General features: G+C 40.3%; 2 protein-coding genes across 6 annotated transcripts in view; one reads left to right on the top strand and one right to left on the bottom strand.

Annotated features, from left to right (window-relative positions):
• Positions 1-18,251, bottom strand: part of swt1 (SWT1 RNA endoribonuclease homolog) — a 139,089-nt gene extending 120,838 nt beyond the window's left edge. Inside the window, exons 1-2 of one of the 3 annotated variants that reach the window (XM_043699544.1) lie at positions 18,127-18,251; positions 9,537-9,637 (exon numbers count right to left, since the gene is read on the bottom strand). In XM_043699544.1, the coding sequence (XP_043555479.1) occupies positions 9,537-9,620 (84 nt within the window). In that variant the 5' untranslated portion in view covers positions 9,621-9,637; positions 18,127-18,251. Of the gene's footprint in view, positions 1-9,536; positions 9,638-14,774; positions 14,809-17,822; positions 17,959-18,126 lie in introns of those variants that run through there. The other 2 variants (XM_043699546.1, XM_043699543.1) reach the window with 2 other exon arrangements.
• Positions 18,223-19,480, top strand: part of trmt1l (tRNA methyltransferase 1-like) — a 76,306-nt gene continuing 75,048 nt past the window's right edge. For 2 of the 3 annotated variants that reach the window (XM_043699547.1, XM_043699549.1), the window contains exon 1: positions 18,223-18,421. In XM_043699547.1, coding sequence (XP_043555482.1) covers positions 18,322-18,421 — 100 coding nt within the window. In that variant the 5' untranslated portion in view covers positions 18,223-18,321. Of the gene's footprint in view, positions 18,422-18,809; positions 18,829-19,480 lie in introns of those variants that run through there. The other variant, XM_043699550.1, reaches the window with a different exon arrangement.

The raw sequence follows: 19,480 nt of genomic DNA on the forward strand, positions 1-19,480 counted from the left end.
ACCTTCCTAACCTGCAATCTTCTTCCTGACCTCTCCGCCCCCACCCCCACCCCCACTCCGGCCTATCACCCTCACCTTTACTCCTTCCACCTATCGCATTTCCACCATCCCTCCCACAAATCCCTACCTTTTACCTTAGCCTGCTTGGCACACCTTCCTCATTCCTGAAAGAGGGCTTATGCCCAAAACGTCGATTCTCCTGCTCCTTGGATTCTGCCTGACCTGCTACGCTTTTCCAGCAACACATTTTCAGCTACACAAATATAGAACATAGAACAGTAAAGCACAGAACAGGCCCTTCAGCCTACGATGTTGTGCCGACCATTGATCCTCATGTGAAGTAAACCTAATGTACGAACTCTCAAATTTCTGTGACCATATGCATGTCCAGCAGTCTCTTAAATATCCCCAATGACCTCGCTTCTACAACCGCTGCTGGCAACACATTCCATGCTCTCACAACTCTCTGCGTAAAGAACCCGCCTCTGACATCCCCTCAATACTTTCCGCCAAACCGCTTAAAACTATGACCTCTCGTGTTAACAATTTCTGCCCTGGGTAAAAGTTTCTGGCTATCAACTCTATCTATGCCTCTCATTATCTTGTACACCTCAATTAAGTCCCCTCTCTTCCTTCTTTTTCCCAATGAAAAAAGTCTGAGTTCAGTCAACCTCTCTTCGTAAGATAAGCCCTCCATTCCAGGCAGCATCCTGGTAAACCTCCTCTGAACCCTCTCCAAAGCATCCACATCTTTCGTATAATTGGGCAACCAGAACTGGACACAGTATTCCAAGTGCGGTCTAACCAAAGTTTCATAGAGCTGCAACAAGATCTCATGGCTCTTAAACTCAATCCCCCTGTTAATGAATGCCAAAACATCATATGCTTTCTTAACAACCCTGTCCACCTTGGTGGCAATTTTAAGGGATCCATGTACCTGCACACCAAGATCCTGCTGTTCCTCCACACTGCCAAGAATCCTGCCTTTAATCCTGTACACAACATTCAAGTTCGACCTCCCAAAATGCATCACTTCGCGTTTATCCAGGTTGAACTCCATCTGCCACCTCTCAGCCCATCTCTGCATCCTGTCAACGTCACACTGCAGCCTACAACAGCCCTCTATACTGTCAACGACACCTCCAATCTTTGTGTCGTCTGCAAACTTGCTAACCCATCCTTCAATCTCCTCATCCAAGCCATTAATAAAAATTACAAAGAGTAGAGGCCCAAGAACAGAGCCCTGTGGAATACTACTCACCACTGACTTCCAAGCAGAATATTTTCCCTCCACTACCACTCATTGTCTTCTGTCGACCAGCCAATTCTGCATCCAGACAGCTAAATTACCCTGCATCCCATTCCTCCTGACCTTCTGAACGAGCCTACCATGGGGAACCTTATCAAGTGCCTTAGTGAAGTCCATATACACAACATCCACCGCTCGACCCATCAACCTGTCTAGTAACATCCTCAAAGAACTCTATAAGATTTGTGAGGCATGACCTGCCCCTCACAAATCCGTGCTGACTGCCTTTAATCAAGCCATGCTCTTCCAGATGGTCATAAATCCTATCCCTCAGACGATAGACGTAGTTGAATTTTGCCAGATATGTCTTACATGTCAGCTAATCAGAAAATCACAGGCAGTAATAAAATATACACCTTTAATATCTATTCCAGAATTTGAGAAATCTTTCACAAGAGTCTTGATTGATTGCGTAGGTCCCCTACCTCAAACAAAAAGTGGGAATAAGTATTTATTAACAATAATGGATGTGTCAACTAGATTTCCAGAAGCAATCCCATTACACAACATCACAGCAAAAAAAAAAGGTTGTAGAAGAATTTTTTTTTACTAGATATGGACAGCCAATAGACATCCAGTCAGATCCAGGATCAAACTTCATATCCAAACTATTCAAAGAGGTCATGGATAACTTGTGAATAAAGCAATTAAATCTACTGCATACCATCCAGAATCACAGGAAGCGCTAGAGAGATGGCATCAAACACTATGTTAAGAGCTTAGCATCAGGATTATCCAGATGATTGGGATAAAGGAGTTCCGTTTGTACGTATTGCAATCAGAGATGCACTGAATGAATCGACCAAATTTAGTCCATTTGAATCAATTTTTGGGCATGAAGCTAGAAGACCATTAAGACTGATTAAGGAGAAATTAATAAGTCAGAATTCAGAGACCACCCATTTGGACTATGTATCAAATTTTAGAGAACGATTAAATAGACCTGCAGAGTTAGCTAGACAGCATTTAAACATATCACAGTAGACAATGAAACAGGAAGCAGATAAGAAATCACAAATTCACAATTTCACAATTGGAGATAAGGTATTGGTGTTACTTCAAGTCAAAAGTGAACCTTTAAAAGCAAGGTTTAGTAGACCTTATCAAATCGAGAAGAAATTGCGTGAAGTGAACTACTTGATAAGGACTCCAGACAGGAAGAAATCTCACAGTGTGTCATGTGAATATGTTCAAAAGGCATTTTGATAGGGAAGGAAAGCAAGAGGAGAAAGTGTTCATGATTACAGCATAGAAGGAAGAACCAAGTTCAGAGGATTCTGAATTGGATATCCCTCCAATCATATTGGACAATGTGGAAGATGTCAAAAATTAGGATACGTTATTGAGTTACCTTCCACAAGAAAATCAAAAAAGTTATTACTATCACATGGGGAGATATGCGGAAATAAACTGGGAAGTACTAACTTAATTGTGCGTGATGTAGATATAGAAGATGCTGTTCCGATTAGGCAACATCCTTATAGGCATAACCCTCTAAGCATAGAACACAGAAAAGTACAGCACAGAACAGGCCCTTAGGCCCACGATGTTGTGCCGCGATTTAATCCTAATGTAAAATATAGTAACTTAACCTACGCACCCCTCAACTCACTGCTATCCATGTGCATGTCCATTCGCTTAAATGTCTCCAATGCCTTTGCTTCCAACACCTCAGCTGGCAACACATTCCATGCATTCACAACTCTCTGCGTAAAGAATCTACCTCTGATGTCTCCTTTATACCTTCCTCCTAATATCTTAAAACTATGACTTCTTGTACCAGTCAATCCTGCCCTGGGGAAAAGTCTCTGGCTATTGACTGTATCTATTCCACTCATTATCTTGTATACCTCAATCAGGTCTCCTCTCTTCCTCCTTCTCTCTAGAGAGAAAAGTCTGAGTTATTCAACTTTTCTTCACAAGGCAAGCCCTCCAGTCCAGGCAGCATCCTGGTAAACCTTCATTGCACTCTATCCATAGCCTCTGTATCTTTCCTATAGTAGGGCGACCAGAACTGGACACAATATTCCAAGTGCGGTCTCACCAGGGACTTGTAGAGCTGCAGCAAAACCTAGCAATAAGGCTCTTAAACTCGATACCCTGTTAATGAAGCCAAAACACCATATGCTTTCTTAACAACCCTATCCACTTGGATGGCAAATTTGAGGGATCTATCTACTTACACACCCAGATCCCTCTATTCCTCCACACTGCCAAGAATCCTGTCTTTCATCCTTTATTCAGCATTCGAGTTCGACCTTCTAAAATGCGTCACTTCGCATTTATCCAGGTTGAACTCCATCTGCCATTTCTCAGCCCAGCTCTGCATCCTGTCTATGTTGCACTGCAGCCTGCAGTAGCCCTCTATACTATCGACGACACCTCCAACCTCTGTGTCATCTGCAAATTTTCCAACCCACCCCTCAACCTCTTTATCCAAGTCATTTATAAAAACTACAAAGAGCAGAAGCCCAAGAACAGAGACCTGCGCGATCCCACTTAACACTGTCTTCCAGGCAGAATGCTTTCCATCTACAACCACTCTCTGCCTTCTGTCAGCCAGCCAATTCTGAATCCAGATAGCCAAATCTCCCAGTATCCCATACCTCCTGACTTTATGAATGAGCCTACCATGGGGAACCCTATCAAATGCCTTGTTGAAATCCATATACACCACGGCCACTGCTCGACCGTTGTCGACCTGTCTTGACACCTCCTCAAAGAACTCAATAAGATTTGTGAGGCATGACCTGCCCCTCACAAAGCCATGCTGACTGCTTTTAATCACACTATGCTTTGTCAAATAGTCATAAATCCTATCCCTCAATTCTTTCCACAACTTTGCTGACCACAGACGTGAGACTGACTGGTCTGTAATTGCCAGGGATTTCCCTATTACCCTTCTTGAAAAGTAGAACAACATTAGCCTCCTTCCAATCCTCCGGTACGACTCCCATGGAGAGTGAGGAGGCAAAGATCCTCGCTAGTGGCTTAGCAACCTCCATTCTCGCTTCCTGGAGCAGCCTAGGGTAAATCTGGTCTGGCTCTGGGGACTTATCAAATTTAACTTTTTCCAAACTTTCTAGCACATCATCTTCATTAATCTTGATCTGGTCAGGACTGTATCCCAGCTCCTCTAAGTTTTCATTTACAACAAGTTCCCTTTCCTTGATAAAAACCAAAGCAAAAAACTCATTTAGGGCTTGCCCTATCTGCTCAGACTCCACGCATAAGCTCCCTCCGCTATCCCTGATCGGCCCTACATTCTCCCTGATCATTCTCTTATTCCTCACATATGACTAAAACGCCTTTGGGTTCTCCCTAATCCTTCTTGCCAAGCCTTTTCCGTGCCCCCTCCTGGCTCTCCTCAGTCCATTTCCGAGCTCCTTTCTAGCAAGCCTGTTAACCTCTAAATCTGTGCTAGATCCTTGCTTCCTCCACCTTATGTAAGCTGCCTTCTTCCTTTTGAAGAGAAGTTTTTTCTGTTGGCACAGGTTCAGAAGGAGATAGAGCGTATGCTCCAAAATGGCATAATTGAAGCGAGTTACAGTGAGCTCACCGTAGTCATGGCGCCAAAGTCAAATAGTACTCAACGGTTATATGTGGACTCTTGCAAAGTCAACGCCGTTACAAAGACAGACGCATATCCAATTCCAGGGTTGGAGGACTGTGTTGAGAAAGCAGGACAAGCAACTTACATTTCTAAGTTGAACTTGTTCAGAGACTATTGGCAAGTACCTCTGTCAGAGAGAACAAAGGCAACTTTGGCTTTTGTAACACCAATTGGACTATATCAGCTTAAAGTCATGCCATTTGGTATGAAAAACACTCCAGCCACATTTCAGAGACTGACTAATAAGGTCATTGTCGGATTGCCCAAATGTGTGGTGTACATTGATGATCTAAGTGATTTTTAATCACTCATGGAAGGAACATTTACATCATTTATCAGACTTGCTCGATCAACTTCGGAAGGCGGGCTTTGTGGTAAACCTAGCTAAAAGTGAAGTTGCCAAAGCCCAAGTCAATGTCCTGGAAAATGTTATTGGGCATAGACAAATGGCCCCACAAGATGAAGAAACAAAAAATTTCCCACACCGCCGATGAAAAAAGCAGTACTGGGGTTGAGTGGATTTTACCAAAAGTTTGCATCAAACTTTAGCAGTGTGGCTGCTCCACTCACCGAATTGTTAAAAAAAGGGCAAAAAGTTTCAGTGGACAGCAGACTGTCAAAAGGCATTTGACAGCCTAAAATCTGTGTTAACCACACCCCAATATTAACCACACCAGATTATATTAAGCTTTTCAAGTTGGCTATCGATGCCAGTGATGTAGGCATGGATGCAGTACTCCTGCAGGAAGATGACGAGGGAATAGAAAGACCCATCGGGTATTTTTCCAGGAAGTTGAACGTTCATCAACAGAAATATTCAATGGTGGAGAAAGAGACTTTAAACTTGGTGTTGGCATTACAACATTACAGTGTTTATATTACCAGCAATGCATTTGAGACAATCATATATACCGATCACACGCATTGACATTTGTGGAAAAACCTAAGGACAAAAACGCCAGACTGTTTAAATGGAGCTTGTTGTTGCAGCCATTCAATTTGACAATTGTGCATGTGGCAGGTTGGGAACACATGATCGCCAATGCATTGTCAAGATTCCAATGAGATATTGAGGCATTCGGTGGTGGGTGTACCATGGCCTGAATTTGCATTTGGTTGTGCATGTTTGCATGTTTATAGTCAGTCTAGTATATATATGTGTGTGTTTAGACTTGTAACTGGGTTTTGAAGGGTTAAAAATGAAGCCATCTTTTGGTATTGATTGTTCTTTTTTTTAAAAAGGGGGAAGGTGTCACAAAGCTAGTCGCGTTTTCTAAAAGCTGTTCCTTTGCTCAAGGAGAATCCATCCTTGATTTTTTTCAGAGGGGCAATAAACCGGTCTGGGCTCCAATCAGTCTGGTTTGGTAGAGATGAAAAATATTTTGAGAGGCCTTTTGTTTATATGGAAACAGATGAGACTTCAGGCGAAAGTGGTCATGTTTTAGAAGTGACCTGTATAATGAAAAGGGAGTGGTCAGCTCTTTAGCTAAAGCTGAGCTGAGCTGATCAGTTTTAGTTCAGTCTTGAACATGGAAATTCAACAGGGACCGGTGTGGAAACTCTCTCTCTTTCTACCCTTAAACTTCAACCTGTAAGCATGTGTTCCATTTATACTGGATTTTAAAGGGAGTTTGGTTATTGGAACTGTTGTGTATATTTGGAACAGCATAATTAAGTCTCGTTGGATAGGTTGAGTTCTGTAGGGGTTCTTTATTCTGTTCTTTGTGGTTCATTGTGTAATGTTATGAATACATTTTTGTCTATTTTAAAATCTAGTAGTCAACCTAGCTAACTTAATCTGGGTAATTTTCACTGTACACTTACCGAAACAAATTACAAAGTTATGATCTGGGGCTGCCTGCCCCCAAGAATGTTTTGAGTGGTCTGGCCTAGTCCATAACACTTTCTTCTGCACTCCTGATCAAATCAAGTTGATCGTTTAACTTGATGGTAATATCGGAGTAAAGGACTATGTGAGGCCATGAGGTTACAATTGTGACTGAATTAATTCTGCGACAGCTGATAGCTCATACGTCATGCATAACTACTTCTAATCTATTGTATTTAGCACAGTGACAGTGTCACCACAACACAATGATCAGTATCTGCAATATGAAAATGGAACTTTACATTAGGACTGTAATGATTATTCCTGCCAACATTGTCATGTATGTGCAACAGGTAGATTGACAAGGGTGAGATCCAACAGGTTTTCCTCCTTGCTGGGTCTGTCACTACAGGTCAATCAAGATAACTATATCTTTCAGAAAAAGTCACCTACTATCATCTTGCTTGCTCCAGCACTTACAGCCATATGGGATGACTATTCCATATTATTGGCTCTATTTCCTTTACCTGTCAAGTACTCTTGAGATTCACCGGCTCCCCGTCAGTCTAATTTTTATATCCTATATACTGTACTTTTGTCCATCTCTTGGGGACACATCACAGTTCATAATTTCCTTCAGAATTCTTTATAACAACACAAATCTCTGTAAACAAGTCACCATTCCATGGATACCGCCATTGTGACACACTTTGTATTCAGTGAGTATGGCTTTGTGACACGCATCCAGAGACCACCACAAACTGCCATACTGCTTCTGCACGTCACAAACAAAACTACAGTTCGAACAGTCATTTTCAAAAGAAACATATCCAAAAATAAACACATCGTCTCAGCTACAGAAACTATACACTGCAAATGCAATATTCTATTTGCCGGTAACTTCTTTATCCTTTTAAAAACTGTTTGCCAACACTACCTGTTGACGCCTTTCAAATTTTTTTCATTTGTGACAATGTTCATGCGCATACACTACAGTTAGACAATATAACTTCAACCTGCAATATTTCTGTAGCATTTATTGACTTTAAAAAATGGCCTTAAAAGAAGTGAATCATGGAAGCGATATTAAATACTAAGAAGTCTGCAATAAATTGTGTCAATTGGAAACTAGACACTCAAGAGTCATAAGCATGGAAACAGACCCTTCCAGCAAATCGATGCGGACGATAATCACAAACTAAACTTGTCCCACCTGGCTGCGCTTGGCCCATATTCCTCCAACCATTTCTTATTCATGTATTTATCGAAATGTCTCTTCAACGTTGTAACTGTACCCACATCCACCACTTCCTCTGGAAGTTTATTCCAATAATATTGTTTCCATGTCTTTTTTAAATCTTTCTCCTTTCACCTTAAAAATATGCCCCTCATCTTGAAATCCCCCACCCTAGTAAGAAGACACTGCCATTCACCTGCATGATTTTATAAGCCTCTATAAAGGCCACCGTTCAACCACCTAAGTTCTAGTGAAACAAGTCCCAGGCTATCCAATCTCTCTTCATAACTCAAACATTCCATTTCCAGCAACATCCTGGTAAATCTTTTCTGAACTCTCTCCAGCTTAGTAATATCCTATCAATAGCAGGGTAACACGAGAACTGCATACAATATTCCAGAACAGGCCTCACCAATGTCCTATACAACCTCATCATGTCTTAACTCCTATACTCGAAGGTCTGAGCAATGAAGGCAAGTGTGCTAAACGCCTTTTTAACCAGCCTACCTATGTGCAATGCAAATTTCAAAGAATTATGTATCAGAACTGCTACGTCTCTCTGTTCTACAACACTACCCAAGGCCCTATTTGTAATTGTACAAGTCTTGCCTTTGTTTGTTTTATCAAAATGCAATACCTCACATTTATCGAAATCAAACTCCATCTGCCACTCTTCAGCCCCTTGACACAATTGATCAAGATCTCTTTGTAATCTAAGATAACCCTCTTCACTGTCAACTACATCACCAATCTTGGTGTCATCTGCAAACGTACATGCTTTCTATATTCTCACCTAAATCATTTATATAAAATTATAAACAAAAGTGGAGCAGGTACCAATCTCTGTGGAACACAGGAACACTCTGGTCACAGGCCTCCAGTCAGAAAAAACAACCCTCCACCATCATTTTCTGTCTCCTGCCATTAAGCCAATTTTGTATCCAATTAGCAAGCTAACTCTGAATCCTATGTGATTTAACTTTACTAATTAGTCTACCATGAGGAATCTTGTCAAAGGCTTTACTGAAGTTCAAATAAACAACGTCCAGCACTCTGCCCTCATCTGTCTTCTTGGTTACTTCCCAAAAAGCTCAATCAAGTTTATGAGACACAAATTTTCTCATACAAAACCATGCCGACTATCCCTAATCATTCCTTGCCTCTTCAAATGCATATAAATCCTATCTTTAAGAATAACTTGCAACAACGAAGTCAGATTCACAGGTCTCTTGTTCCAAGGCTTCTTCTTATATCCTTTCTTAAACAAAGGCACATTTAGCCACACTCCAATCATTCAGCACCTAACTTGTATTTCTAGATGATATAAATACTTTTGCAAGGGGCTATGCAATTTCCTTCCTAATTTTCCATGGACATATCACTATTTTTTAAAACAGCATAAAACGTGTATCAGACCTGATTTCAATACAGTAGCTCCTGACACCTGGATTGCTATCAATATGCAAACAAAACCAGGGATAAAAACATTCAAGTCAGTAGTAAGCATTGAATGCGTGCAAAAAAGGTAGAAGAACCATAGTGTCCTCACGTCATGACTGGAGCGCTCTGACTTTTTTTTCTTTGACGAAGACTTGGTCTTCTCTCTCTTGTGCTTTGAATGTTTTCTGGACATCACGAATTTATGAGAAGCTTGAGAGATATAAAGAGAGGTTTGAATTAATGCTACAATATAAAATGCTGCCAGAAAAGCAGAACTGGTTTCATTTAAACATAACATCTATGTCTGTACTGTAGTACATAGCCATTCAGCACAGAGTTAGCAGCTGTAGTATCACACTGTCTCTCCTGCCACTTAAGTCAAGATTTAGGCCCACCTTACTGAGACACCAACCCAGCTTGACTGCAAAAGCTGGAGCAGTGCGCAAGAGTGACAGAGTCTGTGAATGAACGAACAGTTCCTCATAGATTATGTCTCTTCCACGTACAGCAAAACCTTTTCTCTCATAAGTTGCCTCTGTAGCTAAATCTTCCAAGATATTATAGGGGCTTTCAAGAGTGAATTCACTCATCACCCACATTCTATTTTGAATCCTGGACCAAGGTAAGTTATGAAGTTTAGGTTACCATCCAGCCACAATACCTTTAATTAACAGAACTGGGTTTAGGGGCTAAATAGTTTCAAAATTGGAAGTAGTTTCAAAATTACTTCCAATTTCCATTACTGGTACACATTTCCTAAAATATACCTCTCACCCAATTGTAATCTGGAGCATTCTCTGCACCCTCTTGAATAAGTATTTATTTATTTAAGTATATATGTATTTAAGCTAACATTTAATAATTATCCCATTGATTAACAAATAATTTAAAATCTTTGCTTAATTATAGAATTTGAACAGAGAAGATTACTTGATTATAAAATATTTCAACAAGATTCATTGTTAATTCTTCATATTATGTACCACTTAGCATAAAACCACATTTCTTCAACTGAATATGCAATGTTTGCAGAAATCTCAGCTACTCATGGGTTGGAAATAGCCATGTAGACACCTAAATCAGGTGCCATGCAATTATACCACACACCCATGTTTTTAAACAGAAACAGGGTAAAACAAATGGTGGACTGCCCTTTTTGATTTAATTAGGGTGGGAGATAATGGGAGGGAAAGAGAGAAGTTTGCCAGCCTACTTTCTGAACACCCTGAATAAGCAGTTCTAAAAAAGTCTTATCGTGTGACACTTGCTCCCATGTTTTAGATTTCCGAGCAAGAAGAGATAACCTTGTTTCTTTATGTCAAGCTTCTTCAGCATCTAGTATGTTTCAATGAGATGATCTCTAATTCCTACATAGCCTTGAGAATATTAGCCCAATCAACTCTGCCTCTCACCACGAAACTGAGTCTTTCTATCATACAGAATAATGCAAGTAGAGACCAAAATTACACACAGTATTCCAGGTGTGGTCTCACAAAGCAATGTGCAGATGTAGTGTTTATTTTTATATTCCAATAACCTGTAATAAAAGTCAAAACGTCCTCCTAATTTCTTTCTCTACATGCACACACTCAAGACTATTGGGGCATCAGTGATTACAAAATTGAGGCATTTTAAAAAATATTCTGCTTTTTTTTAATTACCAAAGTAAAGAGAATCTCTCACTTTCCCACATTATACGCCAAATGCCATCTTGTTACCCACTAACTTAATCTGCTTACCTCACTTCACAGTCTCCTTGCAGCTTACATTTACACCTACCTTTCCAACTAGAAAATGTTCCATTTAGACTAGATTAGATTAGATTCCCTACAGTGTGGAAACAGGCCCTTCGGCCCAAACAGTCCACACTGACCCTCCGAAGAGTAACCCACCCATTTCACTCTGACTAATACACCTATCACCATGGGCAATTTAACATGGCCAATTCACCTGACCGGCACATCTTTGGACTGTGGGAGGAAACCAGAGCAATCGGAGGAAACCCACGCAGACACAGGGAGAATGGCCCAGACCAGAGGCTGAAATCGAATCCGGGACCCTGGTACTGTGAGGCAGCAGTGCTAACCACTGGGCCACCATGTGCTGCCCTACTGTTTGTATTCTGTCCACAAACTATTCCTTTATTCATGCTAAAATATTGTCCCCCACACCCACATGTCTTTTCCTTTATATTAATCTTTTGAATAGCATCTTATTAAATGCCTTTTGAAAATCAAGGTATATTCTGATTCCTTGTTGTCTACATTATTAATTACATCCTTTAAAAATATAACATTTGTCAGTCAAATTTGTCAAATTTAATTTCACAAAACCAAGATGACTTTTATCACACTGTACTTTTTTTTGGCGCATTTATATTATTCAGAAGTTTTAATAAAAAGTCAGTTTCCAGGGAACTGATGTTAGGCCAAATGGCCTGTAGTTCCATTTTCTTTCTCTCTCCTTTCTGCAGTATGTTACATGTATTAATTCCCAATATGCTTAATGATTTCAGAATCGAGAGAATTTTTGAAAATCATAGCTCTTGCATCCATACTCTGCAGCTATCTCTGAGAACTCTAGAATGTTGACCATCAGTTACAGTTCCTACAGTTTACTACTTTCTTTCTGCTGACATTAATTACCCCAATGAAGGTTCACCTCTAATTCTACATACAAGTTAAGTTCTACTGTGAAGTCAGGCACAAAACGTTTGTGTCTCTGATATGTTTTTCATTACCATAATTGCTATGAATGTGTAAGGGGTACTGTACTTTTAAGAGAGTTAAAAGGTAGCAGAACTACCTGATACAGCACCAAGTGTTCTGACTAAGGTAACAAATGTAACATTTGGTCGAATAGCTAGATTAGCTGAGTTGCCTGGAGATGACAAAACAAATTCAAATTCAGCCAATCAATTTAAATTATACCCCAAAATACCAATCTCCAATCAAGTTTGAATTTAGATTACTTACTTACAGTGTGGAAACAGGCCCTTCGGCCCAACAAGTCCACACTGACCCGCCGAAGTGCAACCCACCCAGACCCATTCCCATACCTTTACCCCTTCACCTAACACTACGGGGAATTTAGCACGGCCAATTCACCTAACCTGCACATTTTTGCACTATGGGAGGAAACCGAAGCACCCGGAGGAAACCCACGCAGACATGGGGAGAATGTGCAAACTCCACACAGTCAGTCGCCTGAGGTGGGAAATTAACCCAGGTCTCTGGCACTGTGAGGCAGCAGTGCTAACCACTGTGCCACATGCCACCATTTAGTTTTTTGACAATATTAAAACCCAATGAAACAATCTGATGCTTTGGGATAAAGGACTGGGAAAAATTGAACAGTTGAGGGAGAATTGCCAAGCCATCAGCATGTACAGACTGACCAAAAAATAGCTCTCTTAAAGGTACCTTTATCAATCAGTGACCTGTGAAACAGAAATCCCAAAGAAGAAGAAAGGAAGACAGAGGAAGATATAAATAGAAGATTTGACGTCTGGCTAGTTTCAAAATTTGAATTTTGGTAAATCTTAATCAGGGCTTTTATCAGACCAGTATTATCAAAGGTAAAGTGAAAGATTGATTAGATGAAGGCGATGTAAACAGTTGTTAGTTAATTATTTCTTAAAGTATAACAGAGAATAAAGTTGTTACTTTTACTTTAACTAGTTCTTGGCATCTTGAATTTTCACAGATTACCTCATGGAATAAATCTTTTCTGTGTTGCAGGTTTACATTAAGCGGGGGGGGGGTTTACCCAGTGATGTAACATAATTCTTTCTCTGCTTTTAAGAGACCAATGTTTACTCTAGCTACTCTTCCTTTTTATGTACTTTGAAAGCCTTTTACAGTCTGTCATATTCTTCTGCTTAGTTTACATTTGTACTTTTGTTCCTTTCATCAACCCATTGGTAGCCCTTTGCTGCTTTCTAAAACCATCACAATCCTCAGACTTATTACTATTCTTTGCAACAGTATAAGTCAATTTTTAAATCCATTTTTAATTCATGAATTCCTTAACTTTCTGTCTATGTCATGAATGGTGCTTTCTTGTTGAGTTGTTGCTTTTTAAATGGAACATATTTTGTTTGAATATTTTGAATTGTTCCTTCAAATGGTTCCTATTACTTGTATATCATAGATTTTAGTTTATTTACCAAATCAACCTCAAACAATCTGAAACTGAAGAATGTCACTGTCAAACCTAACATGGAATACAATCTGATTATTATGCGTGTCACCTTCAGCATCCTAACAGCAGTCTGCATACTACCTCAGACGGAAGTGAAGAATGGTCTGGATTAAATTTACATTGCTACAACTGCACTGGAGAGGAAATTCCCCGAGGTCTTATTCATTATGGCCAGAGGCTTCAACCAGGCCAACCTCAAAAGGGTGCTACCAAAATACCACCAACACATCTCCTGCCTCACTAGGGGCCAAACATCCTTGAGCACTGTTCCACAACCAAAGATGTTTACCGCTCCATACCCCGTCCACACTTTGGAAAATCAGATCACTTCACTGTGTTCATCCACCCAGCTTACAAGCAGAAAGTTGAAATGTGAAGACCCAGCACAGGAAGTAGTACAGTGCTGGTCTGAAGCAGCAGAGGAGGTTCTGCAGGACTGCTTGGAATTGGTAGACTGGTACATATTCAAATATTTACTGAGAAAAAAACACCACCAGTCACACACTTCATTAGCAAATGTGTAGAGGACTACGTGTCAAAGACATCAATCCATATACTCCCCAACTGGAAACCTTGAATGAACTGGGAGATCTACCCTCTACCGAAGACCAGGCACATGGTATTCGATTCGGACGATGCAGACTTATACAGGAAATCCAGATATGATATCCGCAATGCCATTAGAGATGCCAAGAGGCTGTACAGGACTAAGTTAGAGACCCACACTAACTACATGGAAACCTGCCACCTGTGTCAAGTCCTACATGACATAACAGGATACAAAATGATGCAGAACAGAATAACAGACAAAAACACATCCCTCCCTGATACACTCAAAGCTTTTTATGCTTGGTTTGAGTAGAATGGCAGTGAGATGATGCCAACTACCCCAACACCCCAGGATACACCTGTCCCCTCAGTCAATGCTGCAAACGTCAGATTGGCCTTCCGAGAGTGAACCCAAGGAAAGCGACCAGCCCAGATGAAGAGCCTGGCCATGCACTAAGATACTGTGTGGATCAGTATTCACTGACATCTTTAATCTCTCATTGCTACAATCTGAAGTCCCCACCTGCTTCAAGAAGACTGGCATCATCCCCAGTACCAAAGAAAACACATGCAATATGCCTCAACCACTACTCACCAGTGGCTCTGACCTCCATAATCCCGATGAAGGACTTTTGCCTGAAATGTCGATTTTCCTGTTCCTCGGATGCTGCCTGACCTGCTGTGCTTTTCCAGCACTACTCTGATCTTGCCTCCCATTTACCACCCCCTGAGAAAAAGAACAGGTAATGACATCACCATAGGAAATGACATCACCAACCCAAGGAAACTCAAACATATACATAGAAAGCAGGCTACACCACCAGTGCTTCATCCAGAGGCTCACTGAAGGTGTGACCTGGTATGGTGGTGAAACGTCTGAAAATGAACCTTCCAGCTCAGCGAGCAAGCCTACATCCAAAAAGCATTCTATTTGGGTACATGGCAACTGCTCTGGCCAGGACTGAAAGAACTACAAAAAGTTGTTAATAGGCTTCTGTTTATTGCTAGCCCAGGCCGTCAAGCAAGCCAACCTCCCATCCATCAATTCTATTCACACTTCTCGTTGCTGCAGAAAGACTGCCAACATTGAAGCCACTTCCAACCCAGTTATACACTCTTCCAACTTCTTCCATCAGGCTGAAGATACACAAGCTTAAAAACAAGCATCAACTGATTCCCCAGTTTAACAGACTGCTGAATGGACCTCAAATGTCAAATCTAACAATGATCTTATTTTTGTGCACCTCCTGTGCAGCATAACTTTGTCTGCCTCACTCTGTTTAATCATTTATGAGCGGTAGGATCTCGTATGTTACGATCTGCCTGTACTGCACACAAAACAAAACATTTCATCTTCTAGAACAACCTTTCCAACTTGATCGCTCTAGCATATTTGTAGATTAACTCTTGTTTAATGATCTTTCCAACAGTTTAGTTACTATTATAAAAGAGTTTCAAACACCTATGTTTTGCAATTGAAAATGTGCTCAAATTTACTTTTGTAAACCCACCTCTGATTTTCAGACAAGGCACTCTCTTCCAATGCTTCCTAAGCAGCGGAAATTATTTTATTGCACTGCCATAAATTTGATGATGTCATTTGTTAACCTTCTAAATTCCAGGTACACAACTTCAGTATTTATCATCTCTCCTCTCAGCTTGACCTTTGGAAACCTGATGTCAGTCTGCTAATTCAATTCCGCAGTCCCTCCATGGCCATCATATTCTATTCAAGGTAATGCATCCAGAACTCGGTACTCAAGATATAGTCCAGTAAGTTAATGACATTGTAGACATTCACAGATGAAGCACAGTATTTACTTAACTACCTGTATTAATTATAAAGGATCAATTATAAATTTTAGATAAGAAAATTTGATCAATTTGTCCTGCCAATCCTCAACCTGGAAACAGTAGCAACAGGAAAGGAGTAAAATACAAAGACTGTATGGTCTGCATATACAAAGAAGAATCCGACAAGCTGGCTACTGCCTGCAGTGAACTGATCAAGTCCTTGACGGAAAGCCATTATAATTATGGTTGTATGAGCTGTGTGGCTGAAACATAATATACAGGCAGAGTGGACTACTTATTATAGTTGAGATTTTCAGTTGTATCTGCTATTCCATATGAGATTTATAGTTCATAATTATCATGTTTTGCTTGTTAATTCGTGTTTAATTTTAATTCACTCTGTTTAGAGTTAAAAGTACAAAGAGTAAAATTTGTCTGATCATTTCACCATTCAAGGGATGATCAGTAAATTTGGTATTCTAGTTTACGGATCGCCACAATAATCACAACAACCGGACTAGCAAGAACAGGTGCAAATCAAAATCAAGAGGATGGTTGTGATTAGGAGTTGGAGACTTTACAAGGAAGAAGAGATTTAGGATAGGTGAGAGATTAGTGAAGTCAAGAGAAAGATAAAGAAGAATTGAGATGGAGGTTGAGAAGTCATTTAGTAAAAATGTTGAGAAAGAAGCCGTAAAGATTTAAAAAGCTATTATACTTGGGAGGGCATTACAGACACAGATTTTTAGATGGGGGCAAAAGCAAAACTAGATACATAAAACAAGAGAATAGAGGGAAATAGCAGGCTGGGGATCAATTGTTGGGAGAAGGCTTGTTAAGCACAACTTCTTAACAACCTTGACAATGGAATTTTTAAAAAACACATAGGTACTCACTAATGTAGACAGAAGGATAAAAATAAAAAGATATGGCAAATTATGGCAAAAGGATAATAACATACACAGATTTGTCATTTAAAAAGAATAGAACACTCTACCTTTTTAGACTAATGAAAAGCTAGAAATAGTGGAGTTCCAGAGAGTAGGAACTCAGAGTACAAGATCAATAAACCATCAAAAACAAGTACAGTATATAATCCAAATAATAATGGCATGTTGAACATTATATCTAAAGTACCAGAATACCAGCGATAAATAGAAGTTGCTGGAAAAGTTCAGCAGATCTGGCATTCTGAGAAAAGGTCACTGGACCTGATATGTTAACTTTGATTTCTTTCACAGATGCTGCCAGACCTGCTGAGTTTTTCCAGCAACTTTTGTTTTTATTTCTGATGTATTTCTGCAGTTCTTTTGGTTTTTACCAGCAATAAATGTTACATTATAGATAACACTCTGATTGGAGCAATGTGAGCCAATCTGGTCATGACACATAAACAAGTACATATTAAAAAAAGCAGTATAAATTTATCAAAACCTATTGTAAGGATTTACTTGGGAAAATGGTAGAAACTAGGGCTGTATTTCACAGAATTTGAAAAGTTAATGGATGATTTGAAGATTTCAGTTCTTTTGTGAGGTAGGACTGGAAGGCATCATCTAACAATTAGTACCAGGTTTTTCAGAAGTGGCATTAGAAAAAACAAAAGTGAAACAAGTTTGAACTTGCCCCCACAAACAGCAACTGATGTCTAATCAATTGGTAGTCTCAAAATAGATACTGACACATTTTCAGTTACCGACATTATTACATTGTATGGGTGAAAGGCGCATGAGACGGGGACAGGTTTCAGCTATGGTCGTACTGAAAGCCAACAGAGGCTCTTGGTGCTAAATGCTTGCCCTCTTGTTCCTGAGAGTGGTTATCAGCTGTGGAATACTCCCCAGGATACCTGTATTCCCTCCTACAGCGCTGAGTGTTAGCTAGCGGTTCCTGTCGATTAAGCAAGTAACTTAAGGAGTGTCTGAAAGTTGCATGAGCCAACTTGCCACAGGGTACCAAGTGCAGCCCTGGTTCACGTTGGAGAAATTCGACCCGGCCAACTGCACTATGGAATTGTGCGCATGCCCAATGATGTCTGCAGACATGGAGACACCAGCGGGTGCAGTCAAAGAGCTCAGGCCTCCTTCATATCAACCAGAGATTGGCATTATCTACCGCTCTGTTGGGACATTATCACCAAAAATTATACTCACCGTAAATATATCAAACAGGACATGTACACCAAACCTTCCCAACAAGACCATGCGGAATGTATTTTGTCCAAAGCAAAACTTCCGCTATTCTCAGGTAGTTAACTACGGTGCTCACGAAGTGTTCTGGGAGATTTAGAGTCCTTCCGGCAGGTACAGCCGGACTACAATTCCCAGGATCCACAGCAAACCAAGTGCATGCGCATTGTCGATCCCCGAGCCTGGATATTGAACTACGCTTTTGGTAATATGGCGGAGCAGCAAGCAGGGGACCTGCACCAGGAGGACACTGTGTCAAGTAGGCATATGATCGAGAGGCTTTGTATATTCTTACTTTATTTGTTGTTAGGGTGTCAAGTCATTTTTGACACAGAGAAGGCTTGCGAATTTTATCTTCCAATGCTTGTCTTTTTAGAAAAACTGATAAAATTCGTTTGATGGCCTGACCGCAGAGCTCCGTCTGAGGGCCTGATCCTGGGGACGGAGCTGAGAGGCAGGTGTAGAGGCAGCTCTCCAGCGAAAGGCGCAAGTTTATAGACAGGGAGTTCGTCCCAGACGAATTTAACATGATATGATAAAACTTAGTTCGTGCTTGTCATTAACTTCATTGACATGTCGAAAATTTTAATTGTCCTTTTAATTTAAAAATAGTTGACCGTTTACTTATTGGTGCTTCATTTACAACATTCTGCAATTTCTTTTGGGGTGAGTGTGAAACTGGATTTCATCTGGTTGCAGAGTGCCATCTGGTATGTGCCCACTCAGCTCTGTTGATTGAATTGTATAGTTTTGAGAGGGAAATTGATATCTGATGGGATAATGTCAGATTTGCATTCTAAATCTTAATTTCACTTTCCCTCATCTGCTTGTAAACAATTTTTGGTATATTTCCTATTTTGTGTGTCTACCCTTATGCAACTGTATGCCCTTAGGTACTTATAAAAAGTAAGCATAAATTAGTTTTAAATTTCCCCATACAACACCTTTTTTCAATATGCGTTTCTTCTGCAAAGAAGAGTTGTAGTTCTGGTTGAGGTTCAAGTTGTAAGTTTGCTGAGCGCAGCGGGCAAACTTACAACCTGAGTGTTGCTGTCCTTTTACTTGTCAAAAGAACCATTACAAATGTGTAATGGCCTTCAAAGTTATCCCAACACTCGACCACAACATTGAGAGGATACAGTCTGACTTTGAGATAGTGGAGAATAATGATGTTCGGGTGGCACAAACTAGGTAAGTGCATTTGGTAACAGAATGAGAAGTTTCTGTTTGTCAGGAGAAAGTGACCTTCCCATGCCATGTCTATATTTTTAGATTAGATTAGATTAGATTAGATTAGATTAGATTACTTACAGTGTGG

The sequence above is a fragment of the Chiloscyllium plagiosum genome, chromosome 11 (genome assembly GCF_004010195.1).
Source record: "Chiloscyllium plagiosum isolate BGI_BamShark_2017 chromosome 11, ASM401019v2, whole genome shotgun sequence".
Taxonomy (NCBI): domain Eukaryota; kingdom Metazoa; phylum Chordata; class Chondrichthyes; order Orectolobiformes; family Hemiscylliidae; genus Chiloscyllium; species Chiloscyllium plagiosum.